The 17671-nt window shown below is 34.9% G+C and overlaps 1 protein-coding gene across 3 annotated transcripts in view; it reads right to left on the bottom strand.

Annotated features, from left to right (window-relative positions):
• Positions 1–17671, bottom strand: part of VTA1 (vesicle trafficking 1) — a 37314-nt gene that overhangs the window by 13742 nt on the left and 5901 nt on the right. For 2 of the 3 annotated variants that reach the window (XM_053938480.1, XM_053938481.1), the window contains exons 2-5: positions 9748–9842; positions 6618–6745; positions 5893–5968; positions 3267–3378 (exon numbers count right to left, since the gene is read on the bottom strand). In XM_053938480.1, coding sequence (XP_053794455.1) covers positions 3267–3378; positions 5893–5968; positions 6618–6745; positions 9748–9842 — 411 coding nt within the window. Of the gene's footprint in view, positions 1–3266; positions 3379–5892; positions 5969–6617; positions 6746–9747; positions 9843–10316; positions 10420–17671 lie in introns of those variants that run through there. The other variant, XM_053938483.1, reaches the window with a different exon arrangement.

The following is a 17671-nucleotide window of genomic DNA, read 5'->3' as shown; positions in this document are numbered from 1 at the left end:
CTGAAATAGAAATGTAGCCTACATATTATATATTGCAATGAAGGTGATTAAATTTAATGTATTTACTATGGTTATAGTATGGCTATTTAGGAACTTTTTTCTATTTACATTTTTTTTCCATTAGTGTAAAACCTTGTTGGATGACCTAGGGCTAATGCTAATGCTAATGCTAAGTAACCTTTATATTCTAAGACTTGTATTCCAACTGCATTAATAAATTAAGCATGTCATTTTAAGGTTTCCATGGTGGCATCCTGACAAAAGCATCCATAAATCCAACAGCAGAACTGCATAAAGCATGCCTATGTACTGTAAAAACATCTCCAAGAGTTACAGTATGGTTTTCAAGAATCACAAAAAAAAAACAAAAACCAACTTTGGAAAAAATGGTAATTTGTCAAGCTACAGAGACCTAGTTTCACTCTGTTTAAACAGACTTTTTCCACATGCAAGGGGAAGAAGAAAATGAGCAAGCAGAAAGGAATGGGGAAGGTCCAGTCATACATTCAAACAATACTGCTTTTCTTCTTATGATGCACAAAGAGGAACTGAAACTCTTTTGTACTGATTCTTCTCATAAAAATTAATTTGCATAAAATTTTTGTCTTGATTATGAAAGACATTATGGACACCTACACCATAGATCTAATAATAAAAAATAAACATCAACATGTATTTTTCATTTCTTTTCTTAGAAAATTAGGAGTGTGAGAAATAATTTCTCTACATGAAATACAATTCAACAACAAAATAAACAAAATATTGTCAAGTTACAGATCTTGCAGGCTCCCTATCAAAAAGGATGTTAAAATTTTGATTCACTCAGCATTTGTGTCCCTTTTAAGCTGCATGTAGACATAACCTGGTAATGAAAGCAAAAGTCTTCACCAATTCCCATTACCACCTGTAATGAGCTGCAACAAATACCAAGGATTTGAGGAAAGCCTGAATTCTGCTTTCCTTCTTACAACAGTTTCTTGTGTAGCCTTGAGCAAGTCAGTTACTTCTGCACATTAATAAAATGAAGAGTCTATTTGTTCTCTGTTGAGAAATAATTAGCTTCTACAAATCACACACATGGATTTTTAGCAAAAGCTTTGTAATGTTTACTTAGAAATTCTATTTTTGCACTTGTTTAAAATTCATAGTTTGCTTCACATACTCAGGTCAGCTTCACCACACTATGAGCCAGACCACTAAAAGAGCATTCTTTTAAAGCTGAAAATATTTCACTGAACTATTCATTACATTCAAGAGATAACAAGAGATTTTTCTCTCACATGTTGCATTCTGTGATCAATCTGGTGGTAATCAATCATCAATCTGGTGTATTTTGACAAAGATGAAGTGATGTTCGCGGTTGCAGTTTCATCATCAGTATCTCTAGCTACAGCTGCATGGACAGCTAAGGAAACTACCTTGGAAAAGATTGCATGTTAAAGAAATTAGTTTGCTAATGCTTCACTTCAAATACAGCTGTGCCTAGACTGGAGCACATTTCAGTGGGTAAGATAACCATTCCAGGGTTTAAGTCTGTAGGGTGCCTTTAGGTTAGGAAAACATAAGAACAAACAAGTAGCTTGGAAATAAAACTATCATACTTGGTATTTGTTCACAAATATTTGAATTTACTTATGTTGCAGTGTTTCTGGAGCACTAATATAAATAGTATTTTATCCATTAAATTGTAAATAAATTATATTTGTAGACACTATAAAGATAAAAATAAACTGAAATAGATGTTCGGTACACATTCTCCTTAAAAAAAAAAAAAATCATGATAATATCCTTTTTTTTTTATGTAACACTGTCCAGGACATATAAATTACAATGTGGAGATGCATCGAAATGTGAGATTGCATGATGAAAATATTGAGAACCAGAAGATAAACTAGTTTTCTAATGTTTTGACATGTTTAAAACAAAAGTACTGAGTAGAAAATTACAAGCCTACTCGTAACTTATTATAAGTAAATTACAAGTTCAGATGTCAAAATCCACTCAAAACTCAGGTACAGACCCCAAACACAAACGAATGCAAACAAATAAATAATTACTTTTATGTGTATATACATTTATATTTCACATGTGTGCACAAGTATAAATACACTGGCCATCTATATTTATACATACATTCACAAAACTTTATGTAGCCACCCCGATAAGGTGGCTCTACAGGATAGATACATACTCTACAAGCTAGATTCTTTTCCTTTTGCACTGTAGATTTGTTTATTCACCCTTTTTATTTGGAGTAATTTGTATTACTAAATCCAAGCTTAAGAGATAAATTAGCATCAACTTAATTGACAAGCCACAAAGTCTCATGTTCTATCTCAGAAGAAAATTACAAACTATTTGATGGTCTCAGTTGTTCCACTAGGTATGTGAATAATGATACACAGAGGCTGTCATTGTGCAGAATTGTCTCTTTTATTCTGCATAGTGAAAATATCCGTTCCAATGACATCCTATTTCATACAAGATCAACCTTTCAAATTTGTATTCAATCTGCATTGAGGAGAAAAGCAAGAAACTGGTCACTACCAAAACCAATGAAACTGATCACTACCTAAAGCAAAACAACTTGTTCTGACACACATTCAGTTTGGTTAAATGGATGTCCTTGGAAATCATCTCCTTAATTGTTAGTTAAAGTGGGAACCTCAAGGAATCCTGTACAGGGAGCTCAGGTAGCCAGAGGAAGCAACTGAAAACACAAGGAAAAGGAGGATGAGTGAGAAAGAGGCAGAAAATCCAACTCAGTAAGAGTAGACCATAAACCTGTTTTGAAACTGACATTATTACACAGGGAGAAAGGAGATGTCTCACAAGCAGGTCTTTGCTTTCAAGTTAGAATTCACTTGCCATCAATCCATTTTTAACTCCTACTTAACTTCTGAGAGAGGATAAAGTGGCAAAGGGATCCTAACTTTACAGAACAGATTTAAATGAAGGACTGTGGTTAATGTTAAAGAAATGTATGGTTCTGGCTCGAAGCTGACAATGCCTCCTTAGAGAGTAGCTGTATTCAAAGTAATAATCTCCACTACAAGGAAAAGAATATTTTATTAAATAAGTCAATCACACAGTAAGGTGCAATAAAAATAACAGCAGGAGAAGCTGAAAAGAAGAAGGCAGCTCATTGTGAATGGAACATCAAGCTGGGAAGCTGTGCTTCCTGAGGGGTACTCCCTGAAGAACTGTGCATACCACCAGTTCACCCTGGCACAGCCTTTCTCTCTCTTAAAAAGGGAAACACGTACCAAAACTCTCTCCTTCCATTCCAATGGGGCCAGGCTGAGGAGTCTCTCCATTCTTTAAGCAGTTGTGAATGTACGCTGCCTTCCACCTGGCGTACTTCCTGTGCTGGGCATTCTGGGGGAGGGAAAAGGCCAGCCATTTTAACAACTCACTTCTGTGAATTAATGCATTCAAAACAAATACAAGCATCTTTTCCATTTTCTCTGCTGTCATTTGACACCCTTTTAAAGAAAAATGTGTAAAATTAATAGGTGAATTACAAAAAATAATTAAAATAACAGCTCTAACAAGATCTCAGAATGAAAGGAAAGTGTGGAGATCTTCAATTAGTGCAGCATATGAGGAAAAGGAAATAAATTATACCAAGAACATCTAGTACGAAAGACATAGCACTGTGTAGTAATTACTGATATGAAATAATGAAGAAAGCTTCCTATCTCCATAAACTTTGATGATTATTTACTTTAGATTTAAATACTTGAAACTTAAAATGCTACTGCTGCTGATCAGAAATATGAAAGATTTTCTAATTATATTATTTTATAATTTAAAATTTTATTTAAAAGCATGAATACAGAAAGGCTGATGTAACTGCAGATTAATGTGATTTGTTTGTAATATTCTATGACATTAAGATTTTCCATTTTGTTTTTTAAAATATACTTTACTGTTCCTAGGTACAACTTTTAACATGTCAAAACATGAAAGGAAGATTGGCCACTTTGTATCTCCTGGGACAGTTACAATAGTGTTTAATCCAGGAAGAGGAAGAGCTGTCAGTTGAAAGAGATATTAAACTGATTATGCAAATCAACTACTTTGCCAATAGTTGTATGGGAAACAACCAGTTCTGACAGTTATGAGGTAATATAAATCAAGGATCAAGGCTGAATATAAACATTAGAAATATGGAAGGATGAGTGGAATAATTTGCCCAAATGAATCATTCAGGTTGAGACAGCATGCTTCACACCAACATGAAAATTTTAAAAATTCATATTTTATTTTAAAAACTTAAAAATTAATTTGGAAATTAAATCCAAAGTTTCTAAGAAATGAATAAACTGAAATTCAATACTGTACTTCACAAAGCCTATTGCACTGTCATCTAGAACAAGGTAGAAAGACACAATACAAAAGGTATCTCCAGCAAGCTCCCTTGCTCGTATTTAATACATTGTATCACCCAAGATGCTCACAAGAGAAAGATCTGGTCTTCATTTTTGAAAACAAGATGTTCTCCAGGAAAAAAAAGCCCATTCTGACTACATATTTATTAAATTGCATTCACTCTACATCAAAATGAAAAGTGAAATTGGAAAACATGGCTTTCTGTTAAACTTTGTTTTAATAATCACTTCTGGTCAGTCAGTGTTACAGGTTAAATTCCTTCATTTTTAACAAACACTCTAGAAGCCACAAAATGCAGAAAACACATACCCAGAGTATCCTACTTTTAGGAAAGATTATTATGGAATATTTAAGAGCCTGTACATCTCCCCTCTATTCTAATACGGCAATTATTTTTGACAAAGTGCGAAGATGCAGCTGTATCAGGTGTCCATCCCAGGTGCTGGCAACTCAGCATGGCAGGAGTGGTGTCTGTGAGGAGACACCCATCATCCCTTTACATGAGAATGGATAAGGAAACTGTTGAAATGTAATGATGCTATGCAGGGGAGCAAATATTTTCTGTATTTCTTGTACACTCTCTTTTACCATTGGTGTTCATCAATGAAACAAAATGAGAGAATTCTGCTTCTTTCCAATTTACAAAGCATTTCTGTCCTTTCAGTATCAACAATAAAAAACCCCAACACACAACAGAAAATGTACCACTGCTATTCTGCACTGACATTTGTAACAATTTCTTCCATCTTCAAAGCATGCATTCACTCTCTGGCTCTAGGAAATGTTATTACTGGATCTAGTAAAGGATGTCAGGGCACAGAGCAGACAGTTTTAAGAGAACACATCAAAAGGCAAACTTATTTGTGCCTCTCAATAAGATGAAAATTTTGGATTGGTAGAGTCTCAGGCTATGGAAGATGGAGAATCTTGCAAGAACTCTTCACCAAGCATTTCTCTAGGGTAAGACCTATCTTTAGTATCTACACTTACATCCTATAGTATTCCAGAAGTGCACCAGTATCAAGACCATGCTTTTACTTCTTTCCAATATTTACAAATGAAAGTAGCCACAACAATTGCATTTTAAACTGAGCAAGTACGACTGCACTTTAGGCACACTTACCAGATTGGGGATTTACATACAGGATGCCAAGCCTGTGAATTTCAACCAGGACATGAAAAAAAGTGCAGGTGGACAAAGCTAGGAACCTTGCATCATTTTTCCCCCTATAAGTATTCCCACTTACTCAATGTAATGCTATGTGTCCCACAGTAAAAATCAAACTTTGAGTTTCTAACTGATATTTGTCATGAAGCATCTTCTAACAGATGTAGTATTTCATCTGCAATTTATTTAAAATACTTAGCATGATTCTTTATGGCTTTCTAACAAGTATTTGGCTACACTGTTCTTTGAAATTCATATTCATGATATATAAAAGCAATGTCTGTGCTTGAAACGCAATCAGATAATACATTCATATGCCTGACACTTACCTCTTCAGAGAGCTCCCCAAATACCGTTAGAACATCTATCAGGAGACTTGCAGTATAAAAGGACTTTATCATGTTTCTGCAAAAAATAAAGCATTTTGTTAACTTGGCAATGTCAGTGTCTCAGAAGCACATTTTAGGCGTTGTAGTCTTAGACCATTCTGGCTTATTTTAAGCCAAACATAGCTTTTTTTTTTTCTTTTAATCTGATGTTACAGAAGCTGCTTCACAATATTTAAATCTAGCAATATTGATTAGTCTCTTAACTACTCTGCAGAAAATGTTCAGCATTTTTTAAAACTGGCTATGTGTTCCGCACTTAATTTCTAGCTTGGAATTTGTAGGACATCAGAAATCCTGTATTAGCTTAGAAAAATACATGAACGTGCTGTAGTAATTGCTGTAAACCAAAAGACATAATGGATCATCACAACTATTTTACTATCACTGGTCAACCAACTATAACATGCTTGATAAAACAAAGCACAATATTAGCCTGTGGTTTTAGAAGGCTTGCCAGTAGGTAAGCAACTCCCTAAGGAACATAAGGAGGAGGATACCAGTTAATGTGTGAAGTTAGAGACCTAAAAGTAGTAACAAATTGAGTTTTCCAGAAGAGAAAAGAATATATTAAAGTCCAATTCTTGCTTCCATTCAAATTAAAGAGTTTGGATGTTCACATTCCCTAACCAGTATCTTCAGATAAGAAAAAAAAGATTTTCACCTACTTATGAAATTGCCCAGCTCTGTCTTCATTGTCTGCATACAGAAACATCTTCAAGGCATAATTCTCCACATGAGCAGAGCCAACAATTTCCTGAGTAATTGCTTCATTATCACCAAATTGCTTTTTCATCTGAAAAATGTTGGAAAAATACATTAATTACTTTATTAGACCTTAGCAATTCTGCAAACACAAGAAGAACCTGCTGATTTAAATAAAGTCAAGTACAATTTAAAAAGAAACAACTTACACTTTGTTTTACAAATCTGCAGCTTCTAACATAACAAATGCTAAAAGCAGCATGTGAAAGAGAACACACATTCTTTTGGAGAGAGAAATATTATGAATAAGTAGCTCTGAATCTTCAGTCACAAAATACTTAGAAAAACCACCAACACCCTGACATTTTCTCCCCCAAAGTTAAAAATAAACACAACTACAATGCTGTGAAGGAACAGCAACAGATATTTTTCCCTTTACTGTCTGAAAGAGCCGGCACTCTGAAGCCTGTGTCAATATTCAACAAAGTTCAACTGGTAATGTATGCTTTATAAAGGTACTGTAGATCAGAGTCATCATGTATCTCTCTTCTTGTAAGGTTATTTCACTGCATTACATCCTTTAAAGTACCTGAGCCCTACCTCAACCAGTCTAGTGACCTATGGATTTACTGGAATTTTCAGTGTAAGCAGCGTATTTCAATTCAAAGAACTCTTTTCAAAAATGTTAGAGTACCAGAATCCTCAGGTTTCCTAATAAAAATCAGTAAAGCAAACAACCCTCTAACAGTTACTACAGGTGGATTTACAGCTTCTGAATAGGCTCACTGTTTGCACATAAGGAAATCTCAGGTTATCCTTAGAGAACAAAAACAGGAACACTGCATGATACTAACCTGCAGCCTTTATTTTGCCAAAAGATTTAAAAACAATCTCTGAATGGCAGTTATTTTTCACTGTGCGTGCAAAGAAAATTTTAATCATACAGGCAGCATTTCCATATTTTTTAGATTGCTGCCAACTTTCTAAGACATAGAATGTTGCCAGAAAACTTACTTCATTTCAGTAGTTAAATATAAGCTTTCCAAATAGAATTTTAAATTTAAAGGCTTTAATCAAACTACTCTGTGGTTTTCATAAACTATTGCTTTATGAAGTGTAATTTTCTTGTGAAAGTACCAAAATTCATGTGTTCAAATGAAACACTCAGACACTGAAGCTAACTCAGGAAAAAAACTGTTTGTATACACATATATTTCCCTAACCTATCTGTATACCTCACACTCAGAAAATAACTGATTACTATACTTGATCTGATGCTCGATTATTTCAAGCACACAACTGACATTGTTACATACACTTCTAAAAGTACTAAAGTTAACCAAGCTGTTTACTGTTGAAATTATCCTTCACACAATCCGTGATTCAATACAGCAGTACTGGTGTTTTAAGCGTTGATACAAAATTTCAACCTAAAACTCAAGGCATTTAGGCTTAATCTTAAAAAAAATTAAACCGCACCCCTCTGCGCCCCCTGGTGGTTATGGACAGACTCGAAACAACAGCTCCTAAATTACAGCAGGGGTCCAACTTTTCCATAAACCCCAACTTCCTAGCCCCAAAACTGCTCTGTTAGATTTGACTAGGAGTGCTCTCTCCGTCTTTCAACCACCCGGATACATAGAAGAATCATCAGTACCTGTGCATGAGTTGCCACACAGACAATCTTACTGGTAATCAAAGGTGAAACTATAGATTTTTGCTGCTTTTTTAGTCTTTTCAATTTTGAAACAGAAGGGGTAACTGAACGCTGCAGATTAACTGCTGCAGTACCACAAGTAACCCAGCAAATCCCAACATTTCTTAGGAAATGAAGAGCAAAATCGTTTTGAGTTTTAATCTCACCTCTCCTGCTATCTCTCTCTTCCTTTGAACATGAAACTTAGTCCTATTAAAGATGTCAAAATCCGATGAAATAACACACTGAGAAATCACTGTACACTGAATTTTCCATTGCCAAAAATCAGTGATAAAAAAGCAAGAAGCACAGGTTATGAAAAAAAAAAAAAAAAGAGAAATTGTTCATGTCTCATTTTTTTCCAAAGAATCTCAGAACGGTTTGGACTGGAAAGGACCTCAAGGGTCATCTACTTCCAACTCCCCTGCTGTGAGCAGGGATGCCATTCACTAGAAGAGGTTGCTCAGGACCTATCCAACCTGGCCTTGAATACTTCTTTGGGCAACTGATTCATCTTTCATAACTGAAGGCTCTTATACTAGTTCCACACAAACTCTTCAGGCACTGCTAGACTTTGGATGGAATCAGCAATACTGAACAAAAAAAACCAAAAAACTGCTGCTTCATTTTTCAACACTACTTTCTGATACCAAATGAGCACTTAGACCTCAGAATCAACAGACTTCTTCCTTTGAGAATGCTGAAAACTACAGTGTATGAACATAAACAGCTCCTGGAACTTAAACTGACCACCTGTACACCACAACTTTACATTTCTTTGTTTGACTCTCTTCTATTTAAGGCTTTTTAATAGTATCAGGTCTATTCAGAAAAGCAGGGCATAGCTATCCCTTACACAGACAGATCAGACTGTGCTCACAACAATTTATAAAATAAAATCACCAATCTGTAACACAGGATAAAGATACTTCTGATTGTATCTGTTAAAGTATATTTTTAAAACCTCCCTGGATACAACAGTTTAGGTTACAGATTTCAAAAGCATCCAAGGACTAGGCTATTAAGTCCTATAGCAGTGAAAATAACTACAGACTTCAAGGAATCAAAAGCAAATCAATTAAAAAAGTCTTCTGGAACACCTGCATTAACTTAATAATAAATTGATTTGTTATGGGAATATGTATAAATAAAGCATTGTCATTTATGCTGTCTACACAAAATCTTATGGCAAAATTTCAATTATGTTTGTGCATGCATACAGGCATAGAGCTTTATTTCCTTCCAATCCTCCTGCAATTTACTACATACAACTGAAGCTCATGCAGTATGCTTGCATGCAGAATAGCTGCAGAGAAGAGACAGTATTTCCAGAAATTTAAATAAAAATTATATTAATATCATGATCATTTTTGAGGAAAGCAATAAATTCTACTTACAGCTTCCAATTGATCCATAAGTTTGGATAAAAATTTACGGCATTCTGGCGTTTTACTATCAATCTTCATCCCTGTCTGCATTGCATACAAACGACCTTGAAATGATACAAAACATACAAAAAACACTGAAAGTCATTATCTAAGGCAGAACCCTTAAGCAAACAATGCAATGCCCCCCAACACACCCGAAAGACAAATTCATGATTTAACCATATACTGACTCCAGTACTAGTGAGCAGTGACAGCAAAATGTATGGTTTGGCCTTGCAGAGATACTAGGAGATAGTTTGGGGAGATTTATTTTTCCCCAATGACTATTCCTACACATTTTAAACTGATGTTTGTATATCACGGTTATGCAATATCAAGTCCTTTTATAAACTACCACCACCCTTACTTGCAACTCACCCAAATAGGAACTTCAAATTGATTTGAGAGAGTGTATGGATGTAAATGGAGCTTCATGTAGCAGGAGCCATTTATCCTTAAAACACTTGAACAAATGGTATTAAGCCCCTACTATCTTCATCTATATGCATACATAGAATCAAAACACTCAAGACACAAACCTGATTTTTACATCAGGCAAGACAGACTTCATCAAACTTCCTCTCCAAGTAGAGTTGCCAGTTTTTAGTAAGATCTTGAACATGATTGACATCTTCTGATTAAAAATTATCTTATTACTAGCAAAAAACCTGTGAGTTTTAGGTTTGCACATGGCAGAACTTTATAGCCTTCATGAAACTGTGGGCAAATGCAAGCATTATTTTCTAGGATTAACACACACCAAGAAGGGAAAATAGCCAGAAACATACAGTAATCAAATGCAGAACATTTCCCACAAAAAAAAATTCCTCTAACTCTCACTTCTGACTCTCAAGGGAGTCCTGCAAAACACTTTCAAAAGCAGAGTTTAAGAATCAAAAGCTGTAACTCCACAAAATATTGTCATGAGGTAGTTATTATGGAATACCCCATTGTCCTTGCAGGACAGAGTTCAGCAAGCAATCATAACTTGCCTCACAGCTTTAGCATTTGGTCCTCCCAAGCACCTCTTCATACCCTAGAATCTTTTCCCTTCAAATTACCTCAGTTAACATGACTATAACACAACTGCTATCACATTGCACTTATCCTCATGCTTGCGGCAAAAGAAAACATTTTATACTCAAAAGATTGTCTACATTTTCCATCAATTTGTCTCATAAGATTCGATCTCTTTCTACAAAACTTAGATTCTGCTGGTGAGTGCCATAATTAAACTAATTCTTCTGGATTTTTAAAGTAGTATTTCCTATTTTACATACAACTGAGTGTTCAAACCAGACTAAGTATACATTGCTTATTTGGGACTGCAAAGCTCACTTATTTTTGAATGTTAAAGCTGTTGGGTTGCCTAACCATTTAAAGACACTCTCCCTGAAAAATAAAATACTTGTGCTCTCCAGTGCCTCTCTATTTTTACTACTACAATGTATAGAAGGATCTAGCATCTTCATATTCAAGTTTTCAGTAAACAACAACCAAGTGGAAGTCCTGAACAAGACTAAAGGAATTAGTAAAAACTTAAAACAACTACAATACTTGAAGAATTTCTAGGTAGGTTTCATCAAGTGATAACATTACTAATAAGTTAATTACTGATAGGTACTCTCACACCCTTCTAATTTATCTTCAGGATGCTGACACTTTAATGTTAAATATTACAAAACTAGTACATGTAAGGTTGAAATTAGATTTCAAAGACAGTCAAACACAGAGAGAGACAGAATTGTATCTAAGGCACTAAAATTAATATTAAAAACAATCATCAATTAAAATACCATCATTATACGACAAGGAGCTAATTCGCAGTCTTCAATTAAATTGATTTTTAAGTACATACTTGATTGTAAGCGCCATTGAACCCACTTCAGGGTATAATTTAACAATATAAAACTTAAGAATTAACATAAGGTTGCTAAACCTATGAGCCATCAAGATCAGTTATTTCTTTTTGATGGATGCCAAGATCAGATATTTTCAGAGGCAAATAAATTACTTTTAGACTGATATGCATTAGGGTGACAAATTCAAAATACATTTGTTCATTATGGGATATAGATTTACCTTACTTGCTGAAGTATGCATCTTCAGATCTCGTCCATAACTCATTTACATAAAAAGAACTCTGTTTCCATATATATGGATCTTGAAAATGTCTTTAGCTTTTATCAGTTTAAAAAATAAAAGATCTTCTATGTTGTAACTGTTACTCTTGTGTTATCTGTATGTGGGTTTTTCCACTCTTATTGCAGATACAGCCATTTAAATCGTGGAAGCCAGATAATTTTTCCTTCACTAATATCCAAAGGGGTGAATTTACAGGACTGAGACATCTGTATGCTTTGTATAAAGCCCTGAAAAAAGTCCTCTCCCCTCTTAGGATTTCAGTGGCTGAAAAAGACTTTAAGACTCCTTCAGGCACTCCAATGAACAAATGCAGAACAACTCTTGAATACACAGAAATCACATGTCAGAGAACAACAGTTACAGGAAAAAGACAAATGTTTTTCTTGTCCATATATAACTTTACACTGTGGGTGGCGCCAAGAAATCTTCCACACCAACACCTTCCTACTACCAAAAGATTCTAGGACCAAGGTACCCAAAGCTCCTAGGTTGTTAAAAACCAAAGTACTATTACCCAAAGCACAGACTGTCAAGAAAGAGTGAAGGTGCTCTTGCAGCAGCAGCAGCAAGAGACATCCTAGAGACAGACTGTTAATGTCACCTGAGATAAGATTGTGTTCCACCTGTCACAGCAATTACATTTCTGTACCACACAACTGACCACAGTAGACAGTTACCACGTGCAGCCACCAAGTCCCACTTTGTGTCACTGCCTATAGAAATTGTTAAGATTTCCCAAAAGATCTTATTAACTAGCAAAAGGTCAAAGCACACTTAAGTTACCCAAACAAGACAATCTATTGTGATCTTTAAAAGCTTTTGAAGTCTGCAAATTTTGCATGCTCACTTCTTCACATACATTTACATGTCTGAAAGAAAGACTAACCTGTCCAGAGACATGCCTCTGATGAGGCTGTCATTCCTATAAAGGCAAAAGCTACTCCTTTTTTGTCAAGTAAATGGTGATGAAGAAAGAGCACAATGTCTGTGAAAACAACTATTAACTATTGACAGAGCATCACTACCTAGTAGCATTCAGAGCAAAAAAATAGTCTTGGCTCAGATATTACTGATAAAACACTGATAAAACTTGATTGCAATGAAAGATGAGGCAACCTTCAGGTCAGGAAATGCAAAGCAGACACCACCAGTCAAAATCTCCACAAACATCAGTTTCAGTTGATGAACTGAAGAAACAGAAGAAAAGTACACTCTACCAGTTTGAATCTCATCAGTGACACACAGAATGTTAAGTATGTTTAGGTACACTTACTGCTTTACTCAGAGCTGCTCTAGTCAGAAGTAGGGCTTTGGGATTGAAAACATCTATCATTAAACTTATCAAGCAAACAGAAGGTGGAATAGTTGAAAAACTGATAGAACTAGAGATTTCTATGGAAAGAAACAAAATAGGAAGAGGAGGACACTAATTGGTATTTATCTTGAAAGACAATACTGAAATAAATATAATAACCTTTTAACGCTTTAAAATTTTGCTTTTGAAATCAGCTGTATGAAGAGCAATATGGGAGTGAATCTGAAAGCAGTAAGCAATCCTTTGCCTTAGTACTGACAACAGGAAAAAGCATCTGCTAGTTATACCTCTTCCATTCTTGAGTATTACTATATCATATTCAAAAGGAAAAAAAAATTAATTTACTTCCAAATGCAAGTTCTTCCATCTGTGTCTTCTGTTATCTTCTCTGCTCTAATTTTGAAATGTCCCAAGTATTCTACAAGAAGGCTATCTGTAAGACTATTTTGACACTACCACCTTTGCCAGTTAAGGTGATCTCTTGCATATCTTCTGTGTGTGTCTGATCACACAAGTATAACTTATTGTAAAGATACATGATTGCAACTGAAAAATATGTTTTCACTTAGTGAAGGAAATCTATTAATGTCCCTTTCCTGCCTAACTGCAGCAAACGGGCAAATGTACCTCATTACTAAATTTTCAGCAAGAGCAAACTATTCCTTTCCTTTTTTAATATCATCAGTCAAATTTTAAACTAGCAATTAATGGTCAAAAAACTGTCCTCAATGTTTACGTTGATAAGTAATCTCAGTAGCAAATAACTCATGAGTGAGATGTCAAAAGTTTACCGCCTCCAGGATCTCCACTAAGAAAGTCAACAGTGATATGAGTTCAGTTGCCCCCTTCCCCCACATCTAAAAGAAAACAAATTATTTACATTCTATGAAATACAGCTGTTCTGGTTTCTGCAATATTGCAAAAGCAATGGACAGTATTATTACTATGCCTGCTAAGCCACAAAACTTTTGCTTTAATGGAAGTGGTTCAATTTCTAATAAATGTAAAGTGATCTCCTGAACAATATAGACACCACAAAAGAAATCCTCATAATGTTATGTATTACAAATGCATTGCTTTACCTTATAGAATACCACACTTGAAAGGCCATTTAATGTCAAAATCATTTTAGTTTTCTCTTCACAACTTCTCTATACATTGAACAAAATGTTTAAAGTGCATGTCCCTAATGACCAGTGACATACTGTTAAAGACAGTAAAAAGAACTTGACTTACAGGAGGCATTTGTTAAGGAACTTCTAATAAAAGAAAATCCTCTGTTAACAGCCAAGCTTCTGAAAATGTTGATGTGAAAGAAAACTAAACCCATACAATGTAGCTGCAAAAAATTTCAAGTTTTAAAGTCTAAATGCCATATGAAGAATGTAAACAATCTTGGAATTAAGTGACCTGTATTTCTTATCTCTCTTCACTATTTATGATTAAGATCTGGAATATCTGGGAACAAACAGATGAATGAAGTTATTCCTCCTTTTTGTTTTATGCACTCAGTTTTGTAATAGATACAACTGGTTTTTGCCCCTCTCTATTCAAACTAAGTAGCAAAAAAGACTTTTATGTGGCCAACAAAGTAGTACTGTATGTGCAGAAATTAAAATACTAAGGATGTAAAGGAGGCTACAAAGAGCTAATGTTTAAATATTAAATAACATCAGAAGTAGAGCTAAAGTCACTTGTAATTTTACACACAAAGACAAAACTGTTTTGCCAATTATTAACTAAGAGAGTTTGCTCAGAGTTTGTAGACAGGACATTTATCTTCAAATTCAAAAAGACTTGGCAAGTAATTCTCACAAAAATGTTTTGCCAAGACAACTACAAAATATACATCTTGATTTGCTGCCCTTAATCTTTGTTCAGTAAATACTAAGTGTGGGTGTGCTGGCTGGAATTATACAGTGAGCTTTACAGAAACTTCTCTGCCTTTATTTATGTCACGTAATACCATGTTATTTTTCCTTTGCTAATACACAGCACAATTTCAGAGCAAGTATTTTGTCTCTAGTATGTGCCAGACATTCATTCCTCATACACAGTAAGTTACTCCAGATTTATGTTTGGATAACAACTGAAACTCCCCTCACTCCCATTTTAAACTAACTTTGTGCCAAGTAAAAAATACTGGAGAACAAAAGTTCCAGCCAGCAAGCATGCACAATAGGTTGATTCTCTATCTTCTAAATTCTGTCCTACTACCCATCTTTCTTTTTCCTGGTCTAACAGGATCAAAAGATTATACTTCTTTTTTCCTGTGTATATTTAATTCTCTAGCATAGAAAATAAATTATTAGCAACTGAAATATTTTTGACATTTGATAGTAACAAACTGACATAAAATAGTAACAAATAACATTGCAATAAATTTTAGCGATATTTTGATCCTGAATAAGGGATGAAAGCTTTACCAGGCCATAATTTATTACTCATTCATATTCTACATCCCTTTTGTCAAAGATGACAGAAAAACGTTTGTTAAATGCTTGGTACAGGAAGTCAATAGCTGAAATATAAATGTGAGACGCAAAGGCCACAAAGACATTAAACTGGATTCTACTCAAGTCCAAAACTACTGGAAACGTTTTTATATAAAAATGAATTATTCTTGCTCTCATAAACATTAATGTGTCATATTTCAATCATGTAATTTCTGCATGCAGGTCATAAATATATTTCTATATGGCTAAGCCCAAGCTGTCTGAATTCAAAGTCTTTTAAAAATAGACTTAACATACTGAAAATCTTGGAAGGCCTTACACTGTCTCTTCATTACATGATGCTGAAGGAAACTTGTAAAAGACAAGACATTAGGCTGGCAGCATCAAATGAAAATCGAAAACATTCCAGAGAAACAAAATTACTTTCAAATACTTATTTTCAAATAAAATTAGCTCAGAGAAATCTGTAAGAAAAAAAAATATAATGCAAAAAATGGGGAAATGAAGACTACAAAAAATATAATTAAGAAACTCAACAGAAGATAGACCCTCTGGTCCTCCCAGATTTGTTTATAGTATTCTAAATCTTACTGAAGAAAATGAGTGGATAACAATATAGTATGTTACATGCTAGACAAATTTTATTAAGTCAAAACGACCTCAACTGCCTCTTAAAACTCGTGAAAGTTCAAGTCAGACCCCTTACAATTCATTAATAATAATAATAATAGCAACTTATAGACAGGTTAAATAGGTGAAACAAAATTTTCAATTACATACATGACTGGTAACTATTAAGGTTAGATCACAAAACAAATAACATAGTAATACCTACTATGAATCTCAGGAAATTATTGTATTCTACACTACCACACTTCTGTCTGGTTTAAGGATTTATTTTGGTCTTGTAAAATTTGAGTACAATTCATAAGCTTCTAAGCTTTTCTATAATATTTTAACTACTTGTATTTTTAAAAGCTGGTCTCTACAGTTAAATAAAGAAAATAAAATATTTCCAATTACAACAGAAAAACTACATTAAACATAGGATTTACAGCAATTGAGATCTCTAGAATGTGAAAAGAGGAGAAGGCAGCTACTCTCAATTAGTTGTGGTCAAGTCATGAGGATAAAACAGCTTTTACTGATTAGAGCACAAATCTGAATCACCCTCTTGCTTTGTTTAAACTGGAAGAAGCCTATTTCATGTCTTTAAACTACTCTGTGAGGTGAACCAAAGCACCCTAGGTGACCACGAGATAAGCTTCCAAAGAGTACTCCTGACCTTACTGGCTACTAACATCCACACCTGAATTAGGAAAAGTGCTGCCAGCAGGTTGAGGCAAGTGATCTTTCTGTTCTACTCAGCACTGGTGTGGCACACCTGCAGCCCTGGGCTCCCAGTGCAAGACATGAGAAAGGCCACAAGGCCGATGAAAATCTAGGGACATGTCACACCAGGAGAGGCAGAGAGCTCAGATTGTTTAAATCTCAAAAAGCAAAGGATCAGAAGGTTTTACCACTGTGTGTAAATACCTGAAGACAGGAGGCTGGCAGTGGAGAGTGATGACAAAGCCAGACCCTTCTGAGTGGTGTCCAGTGACAGGACGAGAGGCAATGGGCTCAAAATGAAATACAAAAAATCCCATTTAAACATAAGAAAAATCTTCTAATGTCTGCGTAATCATACGCTGGAACAGGTTGCTCCCAGCAGTTGTGGAGTCGCCATCCCTGGGGATGTTCAGAAATTGCCTGCACACACTCCTGACCAACCTGCCCTAGTGATTATGCTCTGAGCAGGGCACTGCACGAGATGATGTACAAAGCCCTCCAACCTCAGCAATTTTGTGATTCTGCAAATCAGAATGTTGATGCATCCTTTCTTCAAAGGCAGCAGCAAACCTCAGGCAGGATAAGACAGTTGTTAATTCTACTTCCAAAGGTTCAAGTTGAGTAAATATATAGCAAAAAATGGTGA

This window comes from Vidua chalybeata, chromosome 3 (genome assembly GCF_026979565.1).
Source record: "Vidua chalybeata isolate OUT-0048 chromosome 3, bVidCha1 merged haplotype, whole genome shotgun sequence".
In the NCBI taxonomy this organism is placed as follows: domain Eukaryota; kingdom Metazoa; phylum Chordata; class Aves; order Passeriformes; family Viduidae; genus Vidua; species Vidua chalybeata.
The sequence above is the reverse complement of the archived record's forward strand: the minus strand, read 5'-3'. Positions and strand labels throughout refer to the sequence as shown.